Genomic DNA, 21,468 nt, shown 5'->3' on the forward strand with positions numbered 1-21,468 from the left:
GGGGTGAAATTGCAATTTTTTGGGGAAAAATAACGATAAGTAATATGTCCGCCATTTTCATGGCTCATTATTTAGCCCCTAAAAACTCTAAATCCAAAAGGGCGGACAGCTGGGTTGGTACAGAGAGCCATAAAACGGGGTCAAATGTACCACTTGCCTGCGCATTTTAGGTCTCGGTAACAATTTTCAAACTGATTTTATTATGATATTTTTATACCGATTGATTTGAAAATTTGTATGCTCACTTCTGTTACTATTCTGAGAAGCGTCAAGTAGAGTTTTCCTCAAAATTTTCTAAAAAAATTTCCGTAAATGAAAATTTTCGTAATTTTTTTAGGTAAAATCTAATTTATAGAATCCTTTCGATTTTCTGTAAGTTATACCATGATTTTATTCCAAAAATTTTTAAACGGTTTTTCCGATAAGAAAAAAAAATTAGAAAAATTTTTCTAAAACATTTGATAAAACTCTACGTCATCGTCTGAATCTTTTATAGAATATTTTGTAGTTTTAAAATTTATATTTACTTTACAAATCACATTTTTTTCTTAAATATAAATATTTTACGAATTAATTTTTAATTGAATAAATGTTTGATATTTGATATTTTATTAAATTAAAGTAATTTTATAATGTTAACTATTAAATATTTTTGGTATAACAAATAGTAATTTTACTTATTTTTTATTACAATAAAAAGGTTTTTAAATTTATATTGCATAAATAATGGTTATTCAGATATAAGAAAAATTTGATTTATTATTACATTAATAATCAAATACAAAATATATTATTTCTATTTATCAATAGGTAAAATTCAATTTGTAGAATTCCTTTAACATTTTACAAATAATTATTAATAAAAATCAATTTAATAGTGGAATTATCAATTTTTTAAGTTTTGAAATTTACTTTGTACTTAGATATTTTCAATATTTTTTTTAACTTTCAAATTGATTGAATTTTTTTTTCATTAGTTAATTATAATTTTACAAATTCTGTTTGGACATTAATTTTGCATCGTTATTATTTTAAAATATTAAAATAATAATGATGCGCGTTCCATTTAGATTAGTAATTCTAGACTTTTATCTTTTATCCAACTTGGTGAAACTGACTTCGATTGTAATGAAGTTTTTGAAACCTTAGAAACTTTCATATGTCACTTATATGGAACAGGACTGACGAGAACAATTCCAAAAAGAAAAGTAAACGATGTCAGATTTTCACTATTTAACCGGCAGTATAAGTTGCATGATATGAACGAGCCTTTAAAAAAAAAACTAAAAAATTTCGATGCTTCAAGCTTACCACCATGTCAAGATGAGTTACATTAACATCTACTGCGAGCCCATTATATTTCAAATATTTGGACAAACAGAAAACAGAATTGATTGTTGAAGAACATGGTTGGGAGTTTGAAGATGAAACATATAAATTCAAATGGTTTAGTGGACCTCAGATGCCAGAATCAGTTCGAGAAGTAGTGATTGAAAATGAAGCAGATAATGAATGTGATATTATTGAAAGTGAAAGTGACCAAGATGATGAATGTGATGACATCAGTGAGAGTGAGAAAAATGACGAAATTTTTAAAGTTTTTCTAAATTTTTTTTTCTTATCGGAAAAATTGTTTGAAAATTTTTGGAAAAATTCATGGTATAACTGACAGAAAATCGAAAGGATTCTACAAATTAGATTTTACCTCAAAAAATTAAGAAAATTTTCATTTACGGAAATTTTTTTGGAAAACTCTACTTGACGCTTTTCAGAATAGTAACAGAAGTGAGCATATAAATTTTCAAATCAATCGGTATAAAAATATCATAATAAAATCAGTTTGAATCCACTCTCCATCCACTATCCACTCTCGCGTCCGCCATTTGGGATTTCGTCTAGTTATACCAAGATCTTACTCTGGGCAAATTTTCAGCCATATTATCGATCGTTAATTTTTCCGAAAAAAATTACAACTTCATCCCTGTATAGCCACCCCCTGTACCACGAGGGGCGTCCGCCTGTAAGGCAAAGTCTTAACCCAGTTACAATGAATATATTCCAATAGAGAAATGTCATATTACTGATCAGTTCAAAATTTCGGCTCTATCTCTCCGACTATTAGGCAAGCTCCTCTTTCCTTTAAAGGAGACAGATAGTTGAACAATATTTTATACAATGTCTATCACTGGGTATGGCTTTATTTTTGTCCAAGTTTTATATTGGTCCACTATTTCAAATGCAGTTCAAACAGACATATATTAAATTGTATGTTCCGTTTTAAATTCGTTCAATCTGTATATATATTTTGTCGTGTTTAGCAAAGCTGCTTCTCATCTTGACATTTAACGGTCTGGATTAAAGAATTGTAAAATCCGCTACAATTAAACGTGTGTACAAAAAACTAGACGATAGAATAGCGGCAAACTAACTGGGATTTAGAAAAAGCTTTGTCACTAGAAAAGCATTATTTTCTATACAAAAACTCATAAAATGGTGTCGAGATATCAATTTTTACCGATTCAAATGCAACTTTGAGAAATGCGGAACACAGAAATATATTATCAGGATGTGAGAATTATTCAATCATATAAAAGAGAAATACGACAAGAATGTGTACTATCCCCTATACTTTTTAATATGTGCTCAGAGGAGATGTTTAAAGAGGCACTAGAAAACAACAGTTCACTACGCTTTTGGAATATATATGTAAGGGCAAAACTGACCGACAAGAGCATAAACATAAAGGAGAAAAGCTTAGCCATCTAAGGTTTGCAAATGATATTGTACTAATAGCTGATAGGATAGATGAGGCCAAAGAACTTTTAAATCAGCTCTACCTTTCCTCGCTAGAAGGGGGATTGAAAATAAATATATCTAAAACCCAGATAATGACAAATCTTGTAGTCAGCGAAGATATATGCGTAGGAACAATATCCATAGACCAGGTAATGGCCTATAAATACCTAGGTCATGAGATTCGCATAGGAAAAGATAACCAAACCGTTGAGCTTCTCCGTCGTATAAGACTGACTTGGGCAGCCTTCGGCAAGCTGAACCATATTTTCAAATCAGTGATATACCAATATGCCTTAAAAGAAAAACGTTTAATCAGTGTGTTTTGCCAGTGTTAACTTACGGTGCGGAAACGTTGACCATGATAAGGAGAACATTTCAAAAGATCCGTGTGTGTCAAAGGCGATGGAGCGTGCTATGTTGGGCGTTTCACTACGAGACAAGATCCCAAATCGCCAGCTACGACAAAGAACAGGAGTGGCTGATGCAGTAGAGAGAGTAGCAACACTGAAATGAAACTGAGCAGGTCATATGGCTCGAATGATAGATAATAGATGGACAAAGCGGATACTGGAATGGAGACCAAGAGATGATGCCTACCGAAGCAGAGGTCGTCCACCAACACGTTGGACTGACGATCTAAAACGTTGTCATAGGAAGTGGATGCAAGAGGCACAAGATCGAAATAGATGGAAAATTATGAGGAAGATCTATGTCCAGCAGTGGATAAGCGAAGATTGAATGATGCTAAGAAGACAACAGTAAAGGCATATCAATTAACGTAACACTAGTGAATAATATCTGATATGCAGATAATACAGTACAGCAGAAAAGGATTGCAAATTTTGTTTAATCGCACTACGGAGTACTGCGAGGGATATGGAATGGTTCTGAACAAAAAAAAAATCATGATTCTCAGTAAGAACAAGATTAAAGACAAAACAATCTATGTTAAAGGAAAGCTTTAGAAAAAGTGCTCAGATGCAATTACTTGGGAAATGAATTAAATGAACAATGGGACCCCAGCCTTGATAAAACGACGCATTGAGATAGATAGAAGCGCTTGCAATAATATGAAAGTAGTATTATGCAATGGAAAACTGGGAATAGAGCTTAAGATGAAAAAATACTGGTCACTAAAATAAAAAATATGAGTTGATGTGATTGGTTATACAAGGAAAAGTGTAAGGAAAAAGAATGGATAAATAGCAATAAAACTATTTAAAATTGCTGCAGACAGAATTAAATGGGTTGTGATGATCGGCAATGTCCTTAAAGGATTATTTGCAAAAAGAAGAAGAATCCACTATAATGCTGCATGATTAGCTCTAACAATGTAGATTACTTGTGCAGTGGATATCAGCAAGTTTCTATGCAATATCGGCACTTTTGAGTTGTGTCACTATAGCAGACAATTTTAGATATTTTCAAACTGTATCAGCGATAATTTTGGAGTTGTGTGAAGGAGGTAAAACATTGACAAATAATCTGTACAATAATTTAAAAGCTGATTGCCAAAGGGGCAATGATAAATTTGTAAAAATTGGTTTATATTGGAATCTTTTTAATTATGAATTTACCTATGCATTCTTACCATCCAAAATATCAATGTCAGTATTGTAATCATAAGGAAAAAAGCTTAAGCTGGGAGCTAAAAATACATGACAAAGAGAATGTAACTAACTTACAAAATGTTGCTTATTTTGACCTGCAAGCTGCTGTACCGGCACCAAAAGGAGACTCTAAGCTTTTTGTTATAAATCTAAGCTGTAAACATATCGTTTCTCTATATGTGAACTTCACAAAAATGGATGGGGAAATGTTCACAGCTATGTTTTCCACGCAGAAGAAGGCAGTAAAGGTGCCATAAAAATTGGTTTGTGCCTGCTGATGTATTTGGAACAGACATCTATAAAAACCGATTCTGACGATTTGAAATTCAGATTTTACTCAGAGAATTGTAGTGACAAAGGAAAAAACAAGTACCTAATTACAAAGTATCAGTACGCTGTAACTCATTTTAAAATTTCTTTTATAATTCATCTCTATTTAGTTGTCGGTCATACTCAAAATGAGGGTGACAACTGCCACCCTTTAATAGAAAGAAATATCGCTAAAGCTTTTAAAGGAGGGCCCATTTATTTACCTACCGACTCATTACGCTACGCTGATCCGAGCTGCTCGTTGCAAAGAACCATTCGAAGTACACGAATTATGTCATAATGATTTTTTTGATAAGGAAAAGCTAAATACATAACAACAAAAACAGCGACAATTTTCAATGAAGATATCCATGACAATACTTTCATTTTAACGATATTTGTTAAATTCATGTAAAAAAAAGCTCTGGTACTCACAAGTATTTTAATACTTTATTTGCACAAGAGGAGTACAGATCAGTTGATACCACCAAGAAAGAAAAACAAAAAAAGGTTTAGAAAGCATGGATATTATAGAAATAGAAAAGGCTTACACTGACAGTCTGCCAGTAACTGAAAAGAAGAAAAAAGACCTTATTAGCCTTTGTGAAGACTAGAGTGTTCCACCAATTCACGCTGATTTCTACCGCCATTTAAAGCATTGTTAATCATAACTTTTCCTATTATTATGAATATATACTTTTTTTTGTTTCGTTCTTCTTATAATTGTTAATAAACACATTTTCTCATTCAAATAAATTAGTAGTATTCTTTACTGAACCTATATTTCTATTGATAGGAATAACAAAAAAAATGCCAGTTTTGTCTTTGCCTTAATTAGTCTTGAAAGACAAAATGTTGATGTGCAATAGTGGCACAACTCAAAATAAGGGTTGAATTTAAAAGTCTGTGTTACAATTTATTAAAGGCTACCTAACGCTTTCCCATATTCACCATTTTTTTTTTTTCAAAAATCCCAACGCCTGTAGTAAAACAAATAAGACAAAATTATTGGCACACACAAACTTTAAACCCCTGTTTTGAAAAATTACCAGTTTTTGTGTTTATCAAATTTATTTTTAATGTCAAATTATGGGCGATCGGAGCACCCACAAAAAGATGCATAAGAAAACCTACTTATTAATATGTATGCAAATACAGAGTAAATTTGGCATAATAAACACTTTTGTTTGCGTTTAGGTATTTTTTGAAAAAAGCACCGTCTTCGAGTTATGAGCGATTTAAGGGCGAAATTATCCCTAGAATTGTTAAATTTAAAAAATCATATCTCAGCTTCTACCAAAGCAATTGTAACGTACGGCCTTACAAAATGTTTGCTAAGGCATATACTTTAATTTTTTTTATACAGCTAACTTTTTATTAAGCCCGTTACTTTTTACATCAAAAAAACACCGTTTTTGCAAATTACATGGTGAGTATAAACTCATGAATAATTTTTTTGATATACAATAACAATTACCGAAAGACGGTCATAGATTTAATTTCAATGCAGAGCATCTGCCATTCGTTTATATCTATGTCAACCTCATTAGGTATCATTTAACATCCGAAGCGAAAAAGATATAGTACAACAAACATATCACGTGATACACGAAACCATCTCTAACATTCCTAAAAAAGAACCAATGATGATAATAGGTAATAAGTGCTTTTATGCATACAAAGACTTAATGAAAAGTGAGTTACTGAATCGTGAGTCTAAGCTGAGAATCTACAAAACAGTAATTAGACCAGTGGTCACATATGGATGTGAAACGTGGACCCTCCCAACCACTGATGAAAATCAACTGAGAATATTTGAGCGAAAAATACTAAGGAAGATATTTGGACCAACCCAATGCAGCGATAGTTCGTGGAGAATTAAAATGAACCACGAGCTGGATGAACTAATGCAGAGCGCAGATATTGTCAGATTTGTAAAATCACAAAGACTAAACTGTCTTGGTCACCTAGAAAGAATGCCAGATAATCGAGCTGTAAAAGTAGTCCAGAGATGGAAGCCCCAAGGAAACAGAACAAGAGGAAGGCCCCGTAAAAGATGGATAGACGACGTAGAGAGGGATCTTAAAACCATGAACATCAGGCAGTGGCGAAGGAAAGTATCCGACAGGGCAGAATGGAAGAACATTGTTAAGCAGGCCAAGACTCACAAAGGGTTGTAGCGCCATTAGAAGAAGAAGAAGAAGATGATAATAGGAGATTGGAATGCAACAATAGGAAAAAATAAAATCGATGACCATTTGAAAGGAACGATAGGTGAGCATGGCTTAGGCGAGCAAAATGAACGAGGTGAAGGGCTCCTTCAATTTGTCATCGATATGGATCTTAGTATAGTTAACACAATGTTTAATCATCATCCGCGGAGATTATCAACATGGTCTTCGCCTGGAGGACGATACAAGAACCAAATGGATTATATTCTTGTCACTAAACGCTGGAGGAGCTCAATAATCAACGTGAAGACAAAACCATTTGCAGGCTGTGATTCGGACCACAAAATGTTACAAGCAGAATTTTGCATTAAGTTATACAGTAAAACAATCACAAATACAAGACAAAAATTGATTTCAAAACACCCGGAAAAGTTTAGAAAAGCAGAAGCAGATTATCAGAAACTGACCTACAAGTGACTACCGGAGATCCTGACAAAACGTGGGAATACACAAAGAAATGGATCACTGAAGCCATCAACAATACTAATCCCAAAGACATAACAGCTAGTAAAAAACATTGAATGTCTAAAAGACTCTAAATATTGTAGAAGAAAGAACAAAATGGTACATCAAATTCAAAACAAAAAGAAATAGAGATATGCACCATAAATACAACTATAAAACACTTGTGCAGAAGGGAAAAAATAATTATATTAAAAACATATGTGTACAACTAGATAAACATGCTGACCGCCAAGAATCTAGGGACCTTTTTTCAAAAGTCAAGTATCTAGTCTATCTAGTCAACAAAGATAATAGTGGAAATACCACAATAGTGGAAATACCAAATAACAAATCCAGACGGTATCGCAGAGGTGTGGAAACAATATTGCAAAATACTAGTCTCTAACAACGACTCAGATAATAACACAGAGAAAAGAAGTCAAGAAAAAAAACCTCAAATATTGAAATCAGAAATTGAGGCAGCAATTAAAAAGCTAAAATTCAGAAAAGCAGTCGAAACACTCAACGAAATAAGAGAATTAGGGACGGAAGTAATGCTTAGAATTAGCAAAGAGATCTGGAATTCCAGAAAGTAGCCAAATAACTGGGGTAAACTCACGTTTATTCCCATATATAAAAAAGGTTCACTGACCGTACCAAGGACAAAAACATAGAGGAGGAGGTGTATCAGAGCGTCATATGAGAGGCTCTGAATCGAAATTAAATCTCTCCCGTCATAGTACAATAATTATAAAAATAATTAGTTTTGCCAAGTAGGAAATCTTAGGATTTCTAATGTTACAATAACAATTTTAAATAAAGTTAAAAAATATAAAAAAAATAATGAATAAATTAGTTTATTTTAAGTCATCATCGATTATTTCATCAAGTATTTTAGTGTGATCAGACATTATTTCACAAAACAAATATATTTCTTCAAAAAAATTAATAACTTTTGGTCTGATTTTGCACTTAAATCGCTCATAATTCTTGCTCTTGCTTTAAAAAATTGCGAGAGGAAAATGTGTTAATTTTTGCCAAATTTACCTATAAAAAGTGTTTGCAATACCTATTTTTACTTTGTATGTTGCAAAAAATTGTTAATAACAAATTGTCTACCATTCGTACAAATAAATTATTTAGGTTTTTGCTTCAAATGATCTCAATAATTGATTACACGGTTTTTATATGCATCTTTTTGGGTATGTGCCGTTGGACTAAAAATTATATTCAAATTTCAAAAGTATTTTTAAACCAATTTTATGTCACTCCCTTCCACATTATTATCTAATTCAAATTAATGCTTACAGCTGAGAAAGCTTCAAACCCAGCCCAACAAACGATCGTCGGATTCCCAAGAGACAAGCGAAGTTATCAAGAAGCGATGAACAGACCTATTTCCATAATAAGTTACGATCCACCGGAATATCAGGTGAATAATGTATATTAGATCTAGGTATACAGAAGATCCTTAAGGTGACCCTAAGAATTTAATAATAATTAATAGATGTCAAAAATTTAAAATATTCGTAAATAATTAGCTGAAAATGGCTTTTTACTAAATTTCATAAAAAACGCAAATTTTTTATGAAATTTTTGATAATATTTCTGTTTAAAGTAGAAAGTATTGAAATTACCTGGTTAGTTAATTAAAATAATAAATGAAAAATAAAATTATGAATGAAAGTATTAAAATTACCTGGTTAATTGATTAAAATAATAAATGAAAAATAAAAGATGTGATTGTGAATAAAATTATCAATTGATTGGCATAACTCATAAATTATTGTCGATTTAAAAAACTCGTTTTTTGTAGCCATTTGAATACTGTATATGATAGAAAGATAAACCAGGCAGCCTCTGGTTTTGCGGTTTTGTGGTTTTGCGTTGGGATGCTGATGTCGGTAGACGCGTTCAGCGAGAAGTAGTGACCTCTTCGACGCTAGACCATTCTTATCATCTCGAGTACTTGTTAACTGCTGCGTGCTGCGCAGTTCTCTCGGAATGGACCAAACCTATTAAGTAGGTGGTCGAGATTAATTCTTTACGGAAAGACCGTAATAAATTAAAACTTTTGTATTGGGTATGCATATTCAGTTTAAAATGCAATAAATTATTTAAAAGCCTCAAATAGTCGATCTTTTAAAAGAATTTTGTGCTTATGAGGTAATTACCGACAAGTGGCATTCCCAAAACTTGACAACCATATGAGTTATAGTACATTTGAAAATGATTGATAGCACACATTTTAAAGCAAAGGCCTAAATACAAGATTGGTCAATGCAGAAAAAACGTTTTACCTTCTATAAATACCTGATAAGCATTTGTAACTAGTTTATCTTGCCAAACTTTTTTTATAAAATGCCTTTCGTTTATTCATGTTTCATCTAAATAAAAATTATTTTTCCTTCTCTCCTTAATTTTCGAATTTTCCTTAAATATTGCATCCTCCAACAAATAATTTATTCTTCCTCTATGAACGCAGATTTATTGTTACTCTAATGAACTAATCCTAATTCACGTAAAGTTTTCTACAATTTATCTCTTTTAATGTTTGCTTAAGATTCGTCTTCGTTTATGTCTACTAAAAGTTTATCCAAAGTAGAAATCTTTTGTTGTTAATAAAATTAATGAACTTTTAACGAATCGATTGTTTTAGAGTATCTTCTATATGAATGAGTCTTCTTCTTGTTGACGTTTTAAGTGCAGTACTTGTAAAATGTTTATGAACAAGAACATCATGTACATTTAGCACTAAAGTTTTCATTGTCACGGTTAAATGACACTTTAATTTGACAGGAGTTAAATTAGGCGTTTGTAACATTTTTACTATACAAGATTACTTATTAATATTGCTTGTTATTACAGAACTAACAATTCTATTCTATTCTGTTATAATCACATAAGATTACAAACAGAACCTGTTAATAGTAACTAAAATGATTCACAATTTTTAAGAAAGTTGAGGGCTTATACATTAACCCTCTCCTTTTTGAAAAGTGTAAATACTTTGTACCTGTAGAGATTACGTAATATCATATGTTGATTAAAATGACTACGGAACTTAAGACAAGAATTGAAATAAATTGGTAGTATGTTGAAAATTTGTGCTATCAATCATTTTCAAATGTACTATAGTCCATTTTACAGATAAGAATTTAAAAATTTGAAAGTAGCTTTTAAATTTCAAATTTAAAAGCTATTATTTTCTTTTTTATTTCGATATACTCTGTACGAGTACTAGAAGCCAATTCGCTAAGAATTTTGCTTAGTTGAGGAAATATGTTGTGGAATGCAATTTTTAGATTCCCCATGTCTCTCTTAACATCTTTATCAACGTCTGTTTTGTCTTGCAATTCTTAGAAGGCACAGATTAAAGCGGAATTCTTGAATTTGGTTTAGAAAATTAGTCTACGATTTTATTATCAGATGTCGCTACATTGCATCTATACGAAGCCATGTTAGAGTTGCTTCCTAAGACATTTATTTCACGTTCAGAGCGATTGCGAAAGCCGTTCTGATGAGGCCTATTGGGCCGAAATACGTATAAGCGGATGCGCAAGCGCCCTGTACGTGAAATCAAATCTTAACTGTCTTTTCCTTTTTATTAAGAATAAGCTCTACATGTAGCTCTACACTTTACTGTATATATGCTCAAACTTGATTGACTTTCTCAAATAAATTGTTCAGCGTCACCTGAGACTAAACTTTATATTGAATTAAAATGAAACAAGATACACATAGTACTGTAATTTATATTATTTATATATAAAATATTATTATAACTTAAAAAAAAAACAAAAAGTGTGATCACTGATCTTTTTTATATATATTATTGGTCGTTGTGTGTTTGTTATAATATTCTTGGATATTTTCTACATCCGGTATACAACTTTGTAGTTTTTGTAGACCAAGAATCTTCTTATAATTAATCGAAATCTTTCCACTGGGATACGCCAATGATTCAGGCAATATTAGTGTATTTTTTTATTATTGTTAAGCCTGAAGGTGTGATTGACTAATCCGTTAATAAATGGGTGTGCTACAACCAGTTTGAGTTCTCGTAGGAGTGATGAAAATGCATGAATTGGCTTATTTTTAGTTGAACCTTCTGATTCCTTGGAATATTTTTGCCACTGGATTCCGCGGAGAACATGGTTTTTTTGTAGTACTCTGGCGACCAACTTTTGTAATTGCGTCTTCAGCATTGACCAATACCGCATTAAAGCGGTTATTTTTATATCAAGTTTTTATCAGCTGTCCGTATTCTTCTATGGTGTATAAACAATCTACTTTTCTAGTTTTTCTTTTAATAACCGCAAAATCCCTATCATAGGGTAGGAAGAAATGATCTCTAATAGAAAAATAATGCTTAATGGTCTTAAATTTTTTGATCGATATCATGATGTTCAAAGCGGAAAAAACCATAACACAGTGTGGTTTTTATTTTGCGCTCCACAGATACCTACCTTATTAGAAATAAGCAAACTTCATTTGGTTCCTTCGTATCCTTACCCTCATGATGCAGGAAAAAAGTTGCTTTTCCTCTTTTATTATTGTTAATACAAAAAACGTTCACTGTTGCCTAGCGAAAATAGTAAACATCTTGCACCAGAATTTGTGGTAGTAGAAGGTTCTGCATAAAATCTATAGAAGTAACTTCAATTTTCTTGTTGGACTCGGTCATTTCTTAAATAAATTTCATTTGAGTAGAAAATTTTTTAGCTCGACGTGGATGAATCATTTTTTCGGCGGCTGCAACTCTCTTTGATTTTTGGTTCAAATGGGTACTATTTATTTCCATTGCAAGCTCCTCACACACACAACATGTGTCTACCTGAGGTCTTCCAAATAATAATACAAGATCTTCTTTAAAAACGTTTTTGTAGTATGAATACTCAACAGTAGCATATTCCGGAAATTGATGACAACTAATGACAAATATAATTACAATTTTTAATGATAAACCAATCTTTGTAAAAACAATTATCATCTATTTAACTGAGTAAAACAATATTTTGCGATTTCAAATATAAAATATTCTTCTTATTATTTAATGTTGCAAAGTCACTGCATGGTTGTTTCTATTTTTTACGCGATAAAATATTTTGTAGAACTGCTCGACATTGCATTTGAAACTAGCTGTAATAATCAAAACATGAAAACGTAAAATAAGTAATATCACTAGCAAGTTCTAAAAGTTTTGTGGAAAAAATTATTTTTTCGTATATTTTTCTATAAAGAAACAAATCGATATATGTGTCACTTGGACGCCAGTTAAGGGACATCTTGAAACAACGAGATTGTTCTATAAAGACTTCCTGTCTTTCTTTTAGCTGTAGAATTTGTAGCAAAGAACCTGAAACGATATCTTGCATGACTGCATGGCATTAGATCGCACGCGGCTGTAAAAAACCAACCAAGTGACTCTAAAAACATATAGTACGAGTCAACTAGATCTGTTTAAGCTGGTTCAGGGTTCCAAAATTTCAGAAGCCAATTGACAGAAGAAGATCATAAGTAGTTGAGGGAACTATCGGTCGTGAAACTCTACACTTCTTAATAAAAGTTCTTTTACTCATATTACCCCTTAATAAATCTTCTTTTATTTAATTAAATAGTTGCAAAATATAGTAGATATTAACAATTACAATTATTTCAAGGAAAAAGATCCAGATGGCGAGAGGAGTAACAGAACTTCAAAATTGTATGCCAGTGTAACATCAGAAGAAAACAGTACACCTGGAAGCACAAAAAAGAAAAGGCGAGATCCTAAGCTTCTGCAAAATATGTCTTCAGGATTGGGAACAACAAATAGCAGTAAAGGTAAGATTTTTTTAAATATAATTAACAATGCTTATTTTGTGATTTTTTTTAGTGCGTAAATACTTCAATAATTAGATATTGTACTAAAGTTGGACATTATCTGGTTTACCAGTCATTTAAAATACTTTATTTTTATAATAAAATGTGCATGTCTTACGTTATAATAATAGGTCTCATTTAATTTTAAGTTTATTTAACATTATAAATAAACTTAAAAGTTTTTATACCATTTTGTAAGTAACTATTTTTAAATTCTTTAGGTAGGTGATTATACCACATATTTTTTATTAATAGTCACAATTTTGCCCCTTTGCATTAAATTAACCCATTATATTGTACATAACTAATATTTTAAATACCTGTCTGGTAAGAACAATATTACACCATGTAGCATATAATGGCACAGTAGTCCCCTATACTACTAAAGTAAACAAATATTTGATATATATATATATATATATATATATATATATATATATATATATATATATATATATATATATATATATAACAAGCGAGTCTTCTACAGCTGGCGCCGCTTCTCGCATCCTAATTTCCAGCGTTTTCTGTCGAAGCAATCTTCAGTTGTTAAATCTCTGGCGGTCATTGCATTGTCTACATCGTCTCTCCAGGATCGTCTTGGTCTACCTCGTTTTCTTCTAGTTGGCGGAGTCCATTCTTCTATTTTTTTTTGGCCATCTATTTTCAGGCATTCTCTGAAGGTGTCCATACCAGTTAAGTCTTTTGGCTTCGATTGTGTCTATTATGTCTAGATCGATTTCCATTTCTCTCCGAATATCTTCGTTTCTCACCCTATCAAGTCTAGTGAGCTGGCAACATCGTCTCCAGTAGTTCATTTCCATGGCCTTAATTTTTGATTTGTTTCTTTGGTTTATTTCCCAGAGTTCGGCGCCGTACAGCCCAATACTTTCTATTATTGTTTTATAGATTCTTCTTTTATTTTCTTTTGTTATTTTTTTATTCCATAATAGTCCGTGTAGCTGTCTGGTGGCTGATCTTGCTTGGCCAATCCTGGAGTGTATTTCTTCGCTACTTCCTGCTTTTGATGGTATTTGGACTCCCAAGTATTTGAAATTTGGTATCGGATACCAAATGAGAGAATACGTGAAATGATGGGAGTCAAGCATACAATGGTTGATGACATAAAAACAAAACAGTTAATATGGTACGGCCATGTACAGAGAATGCCAGATGACAGGATTCCAAAACAGATTTTGACGTGGACACCACAAGGAAGAAGGAAAAGAGGAAGGCCGAGAAAAAGCTGGAGAGAGGGAATTGAAAAAGAACTAGAGGAAAGAAAAATCCCTCCAGGCCTATGGCTGAATAGAGAAGAATGGCGGTTAGGAGTCGGAAGGCGTCGGAGAACGCTGTAAACCGATAGTAGTAGTAGTAGTATTTGAAATTGTCTGTTGGTTTTATAGTTCCCATTCCGATTTGTAGGCTTTCAGGTTTTTCTCCTACAACTAAGTACTCAGTTTCTTGTATATTAATTGTGAGGCCCCATTTGATATACTCATCTTCCAGTTTTCTAAGCATGTAGCCTACATCACTCTCGTCTTCAGCTAGAATGGCTTGGTCGTCAGCGAAGTGTATCGTGTACAATCTATCATCTCCGATTAGGATGCCCATATTGCAGCACTTTCTTCTCCACACTGAGAGTGCCTCATTTAGATATATTTTGAAGAGTGTAGGTGCTATGCAGCAGCCTTGCTTTAGGCCCTTACTAATAGGAATTTCTCTAGTTAATCTATTTCCAGTTTTAATGTTTGCCGTCATATTTTTGTAGAGTTGTTGTACTGCTTGTATATTTTTTTTGCTTATTCCTTGTTTTTCCATTGCTACCCAAAGCATTAAAAGTGGTACACTATCGTATGCCTTTGTCAGATCTATAAAGACTATATGAGTTGAAAGGTTGTGGGTGAAAGGTAATCTTTTCTCGATAACTTGCTTTAGAGAGAATATACTGTCCATACAGGATCTGCCTGCACGAAAGCCATTCTGTTCTTCAACATCTGTCATCTCTTTTTCAATTTTGTTTTTTATTATTTTTCCATACAGTCTTGAGAGTGAATTTATGACACTTAGCCCCCTGTAGTTTGAACAATTCTTTCTATCTCCTTTTTTGTAGATGTTTTTTGTATACAAATATATACAAATATATACAAATATTTGAAAATATGTATTTTTATTGTTAATTTTACAAAAATTATGAAAATATGAAAACTACTCAGAAAGCTTTAATTTTACACAGATAACACAACGTATTCTTTTATATTTCTAAACATATTCAACATAGTGATGACTGTAATCGTACCTAATATCAACAATAATCCGACTTTCAAGTGAATATGTGGATGGTCGTCCATCAGCTCTAGGTAGGCTTTGAAACCTTTTTAAATACACTTGTGCTATGTCTCTTCGAAAATTCAATTGGGATGCACTTGGGTAATGTTTTCTATATATTTATTATCCACGAATTTTGGATAGATGTATCTAGTAGTCAAGTAAAGGTAGGCAACTACCATTTCTTGCCTCTACTTCCAACTCTATTAAATATTTGTATTCGGATCCATTTGATCAGTACCATCCATAAATGCATTGTAGTTTCCAATACAATTAGGTTTAGGAACCCCTATTTTCTTTTTTTCAGTCAATGAGTAGCATTTTATACTGGAGAAACTCCATGAACAGTTAATCTTACGGTAACTACAGAATTATCCATCTAGCGTGTAACCATTACCAAATACATGTGCATCAACAGACAAAAGGGACGAGATAGAATAGGGCAAAATGTGACAATAGACCCATATAACTTTGAAAGAGTGGAGAGTTTTAAATATCTCGAAGCAACAATCACTGCAGATAACGTTATCGCGGAGAAGAGATTAAAGGAATAATTCAGGCAGCAAACAGATGTATGTACAGCCTCCACAATACTGTTAAATCTAAAAGCCTAACACGAACATCAAAGATTAGAATATATAAAACGGTGATTAGACCGATGCTCATGTATGGGTGTGAGACGTGGACCCTGGCCAAAAAAACTGAAAGAAAACTTAGGAGAGGAAAAGATGTTTTGAGAGGAAAATCCTCAGAAGAATCTTTGGGCCTTATCACGACAATAATAGCAACCAATACCGAATGAGAACAAATGCTGAGGTCAAGCAGATGTATAGAGCGAGTTATAAAGTCCAAGACATTAAATCCCAACGTCTTAGATGGGCTGGCCATGTCCATAGACTCCCTAATAACCGCCTTGCCAAATTAATATGGGAGGAAGCCCCCACAGGAAGAAGACCCTTAGGACGTCCACGAATGCGATGGAGAGACAATATATGGTCAGATCTAAGAACAATGGGGCTGCCCACTGACCCAACTATTATGGACGACCGTTCAAGATGGAAGCAAGTTGTGCAGTCAGCCAAAACCCACCCCGGGCTGTAGTGCTACGAGAAGAAGAAGAAGAAGAAGTGTAACCATTAATTGTTGATCTGTGGTTACGACATAGTCATAAGTACCTCTAAGTATCTTTTTTAACTGTTTTACTGTCCGGAGTGGACAATTCTTTGTTAGTCTATTTTCTCTAACTGTCCCTGTTGCTTCATAACCATTTTTTTTAAATAATAAAGAATATCGATGGATGTGAATAGGTTATCAAAATAAAAATGGTATTTTAAAAATATTGTTTTCTTGAGCATCTCTACGATAAGATGCAATAACGGAGCTGTTGCTTCAGCAAATTTTTCTTGGTGCTCTTGATTCGAATTTGGCATATTTCCCTGATTAACTTCAAAATTAAAAAGGCAACCGTTTTTGGAATTGAAACACCAGACTTTATATCCATACCGGATGGGTTTTTTATAATCTCGGGTAAGTCACGATTTTTCAACCAGTTTACAATTTTTTTATTTTTTTTATATTTACCAGATTTTGTGCAAAGTAGGGTATTACGTTCAATAGAGTCTTTATGTACAATATCTTCAGTATTTTCATAATTATCAGTACCAATTAGTTCTCCACTATTGAATACTATTTCTGCAGAAGCTTGTAATTGCTTGTCTAATAAATTGCCTAGTCCACCACCAGATTCATCTTCGGAATCTTCGTCAGATTCTTCTCGGTTTTCCGGGGGTTCTATATTAAACCGATCAACTGTTTTATTTTCAAAAATTCTCTCAAAATTTTTCTGACTCAATGAGATCTGCAATCTCTTGGACTGTCAGTCTGTAACAAAAAATTAAAACATTTCTGTAGATTTAACAATTGCGTACTGTAAAAGACTAGCATGCCGTATAAGTGACATGGACAAAAACACAAAATGTATAAACACTGGATATATATAATGCTCCTTTTTTACATGCATTAATGTTATCAACTTATCACATGAACCAAAATTTTACACAGATTTTTAATATGTACTGGTAAAATAATAACCTACCTTGTATTAGAACACATTTCAAAACATAGTCAAAACAAAGAGGAACTCTCAACATACAATCACAACAACAAATAATTTTCAAATGTATTTTGCTTTCGCGTGCAACTCAGGTTCATACTAACAGACATAAAAACGTCTACTAAGGTTCCGAAGGTCACCCTTTAAGCGCTGTAAGCCACGATGAAAAGATCGTTGTTCACTGGATCATATATGGCACCGTAGTACCTAATGGGTTAGTGGAATTATTTACTTTCATATATTACTGATGATGGTCTGATCAGTACCGGACCAGAAACGTTTTAAACAATTTTATATTTATTTTGAATATTTTTATATTTATCCATTGGGACTTTTGTCTTTGTATATCAATAAAAAACTCACAAAAAATTATTGTGGAAAATTTCACAATTATATCCTAATATCTTAATAGATATTATAATAACTCTTTTTTCAAAAAATTACTAATAAATTAACTGTTTTAATAGGCTTTAGGTATTTTTATCTACGTTGTCTACATAATAAAATCACTTTTATCATATAATGTATTGTTTTAGCATTACGATTTTAGTCCCGTCTAAACATAAATTGATTACAAAGAATCTGCTTCGAACTAAAACATAATTTAGATACATCTGGTTTGTATTTTCCAGTACATTCCCACAGTTTCCTTAATTAAAGTTTTTGGTGTCTAATTTAATGTGTAAAATAAATTGAACTTTGTTAAGGTTAGGAGTAATTTCAACAGAAAATAATTGTTTTCAGTCGAAAGCAGTCGAAATAAATTAATAAAGTTTTGTTTACTTTCTTCTAATTTCAATAAAGTTAATATTTAATTTTTGCTACAGAGATCAAGTTAAGGTTCGGCATTAAATATTTATAAAAAAAATTATCAGAATGATTTCACATAAGCCCATCTTACTAAATGTAATTTGAACAATGAATATGAACAGGATTATCTTGAAAACTATATAGGACGTATTCGATATGCGCACCAGTAAAAATGGTTCTAAAAGTAATTTAGAAGTTCTCAACAACAGAGAAATGTATCGTTCCTCACTTATTGTTAATGTACAAAATATAGAAATTAGCTGTTTAATTAAGAAAAGCTGTAAAAATTAAATAGAAAAATCGATTAGCATAACTCATAAATTAGGAGTAGCACAACAGCTATCCCGTTTGAATATTGTAGATGTCAGATAGAAAGAGAAGCGTGAAAGTCTTAGCGTAGAGTCACGTGTAGTAAAAAATTCTTCGACGGCAAATGGGAGTTAATGATATTTTCACCCGTTCAATGGTAGGTGCTTGTGCCACGAAGTCTTACTCACTTCTTTAGTTAATCGCGAGGTGCGATTCTACTTAAATGCCCGATCGTTTGAAATTTACAAAAGCTCGTTTGCACCCTTTATGAAATACGCGTTAAATTAGATAAATTTCAAGAAGTTAATCTTTAAAAAGCTCTTAACTCGAGCGTTTTGAGATAATTAATAATTTTTCCACAGGCGTGCGGTAATATAATTGTAAGTGGTTGTCAGGTTTGACATAAAAATATGAATATAGCCATTTTTACCGTAGGAAAATTATAGAAGACAAACAAAGGACTAAATAAGGTCATATGCTAAAAATAATAAGAATAATAAAAACAAAATATTTTAATGTGCACTAAATATTTTTCCATACACTTATTTAACTCTCGATCTAAAACGGACATATTTAAAACATATTTATTCGATCTTTGTTTTTTGTGTTAACGTATTCGTTACTCCCTCCCCTTTCCGACGATACCTTGCACGTCACGATCTGACGAGCCGTCGCGCATCCACCACAAAAAGCGTCAAAAATTACCAGAATGAACGTTAGCGATTTCTTATGGGGTTTAACATGGGGAAATACGCCGAACTCTCATAGCCCTTTTACTTCCGTAAATGTTTCACACGTATATCTCTAATCTCTGTTAGTAAACTTATGTCCTTCCGTATTTTAAAACATAATTTTGTGAAGCTAAACACCATATTCACTTTAAATCATGACGAAAGAGGCTATCGTTACAAATTAAAGAGGTAACAAACTAATGCAAGGTCTAGGACGAACTTCTTGCCAAATAGAATATTTAATATCTGGAACAATTTGGATCAAGACACCATATCAGCAACTAGTGTTAACATCTTTAAAAATAAACTTGATAGCGCTGTATTTTGATGCAACTAGTGTTAACATCTTTAAAAATAAACTTGATAGCGCTTATACGAATGACTCTGGAGGGTTCCAAAGCTATGGTGAGAATAGATGGAGATATGACGCAGGCCTTTGATATTGAAAATGGAGTTAGACAAGGGGATGCCTTATCAACAACACTTTTTAATCTAACTTTAGAAGCTGTTGTAAGAAAACTGGATATAAACGGCTGTATTAATACAAGATCTATGCAAATATGCGCATATGCGGATGATGTTGCCATAATAAGCCGCAACAAAAGGGTATTAAGCGAAAAAGTTATAGAACTGAAACGAGAAGCTGCTACGTTTGGTCTATATATAAATGAAAGCAAAACAAAATATATGGAGTGCACAAAATCGAATGAACATAAGAATCTGAAGGTAGACAACCATACCTACAAATGTGCCTCCACTTTTCCCTACCTAGGCTCAATAATAAATGACAACAACAACATCAGTCAAGAAATACAAGCACGGATTCTTAGCGGTAATAAGTGCTTTTATGCATACAAAGACTTAATGAAAAGTAAGTTACTAAATCGTGAGTCTAAGCTGAGAATCTACAAAACAGTAATTAGACCAGTGGTCACATATGGATGTGAAACGTGGACCCTCTCAACCACTGATGAAAATCAACTGAGAATATTTGAGCGCAAAATACTAAGGAAGATATTTGGACCAACCCAATGCAGCGATAGTTCGTGGAGAATTAAAATGAACCACGAGCTGGATGAACTAATGCAGAACGCAGATATTGTCAGATTTGTAAAGTCACAAAGACTAAACTGGCTTGGTCACCTAGAAAGAATGCCAGATAATCGAGCTGTAAAAGTAGTACAGAGATGGAAGCCCCAAGGAAAAAGAACAAGAGGAAGGCCCCGTAAAAGATGGATAGACGACGTAGAGAGGGATCTTAAAAAAAAATCAGGCAGTGGCGAAGGAAAGTATCCGACAGGGCAGAATGGAAGAACATTGTTAAGCAGGCCAAGACTCACAAAGGGTTGTAGCGCCATTAGAAGAAGAAGAGAAGAAGAAGCGCTGTATTTTAGTTATAGGATTGTGTTATTTTAATATTTGTGATTTTTCCTTGTTTATCAGTTTCCTTTGGAATTCTTCTGCATTATTTACCATTAGCTGTTTTGTCTAATGTATTTTTCTAGTTGTGTGGAGTTTAAGACTGAAGTTTCTTCATAGTATGCTCCAGGCCTATCTCGAACGTTTTTTATCGAGGTTTTCTATATTTTCTGCACGAGTATGTAACCGATTTGTTACATACTCATTTGTATGTTACTCATACATACATATTACCCTGTGTTTGGACTAGTTTGGACACGTTGATGGCCTTATCGGGTGGTGTTTATAAAGTGTATTTCTTATCACTACATTGTTTTTACTGGAAAACTGTAGGAGACGTTTCTCCTCTGCTATTTCTAATGCCCAAGCGAAATGGCTTGGCTTGAACTTTGATTGTTATTAAAATTTTTTTTCACGGGCGGTAATCTTGTGTGTGTGAGTGTGTGTGTGTGTGTGTGTGTAGGTGTGTGTGTGTGTATGTGTATTTTATTGGTACTGGTTTG

At 32.8% G+C, this 21,468-nt stretch overlaps 1 protein-coding gene across 2 annotated transcripts in view; it reads left to right on the forward strand.

Annotated features, from left to right (window-relative positions):
• LOC140442012 (sodium channel protein 60E-like) overlaps window positions 1-21,468 on the forward strand; it is a 285,972-nt gene that overhangs the window by 186,387 nt on the left and 78,117 nt on the right. For both annotated transcript variants that reach the window (XM_072533045.1, XM_072533046.1), the window contains exons 17-18: window positions 8,701-8,822; window positions 13,054-13,216. In XM_072533045.1, coding sequence (XP_072389146.1) covers window positions 8,701-8,822; window positions 13,054-13,216 — 285 coding nt within the window. The remainder of the gene's footprint in view (window positions 1-8,700; window positions 8,823-13,053; window positions 13,217-21,468) is intronic.

Source organism: Diabrotica undecimpunctata, chromosome 5, assembly GCF_040954645.1.
Source record: "Diabrotica undecimpunctata isolate CICGRU chromosome 5, icDiaUnde3, whole genome shotgun sequence".
In the NCBI taxonomy this organism is placed as follows: Eukaryota; Metazoa; Arthropoda; class Insecta; order Coleoptera; family Chrysomelidae; genus Diabrotica; species Diabrotica undecimpunctata.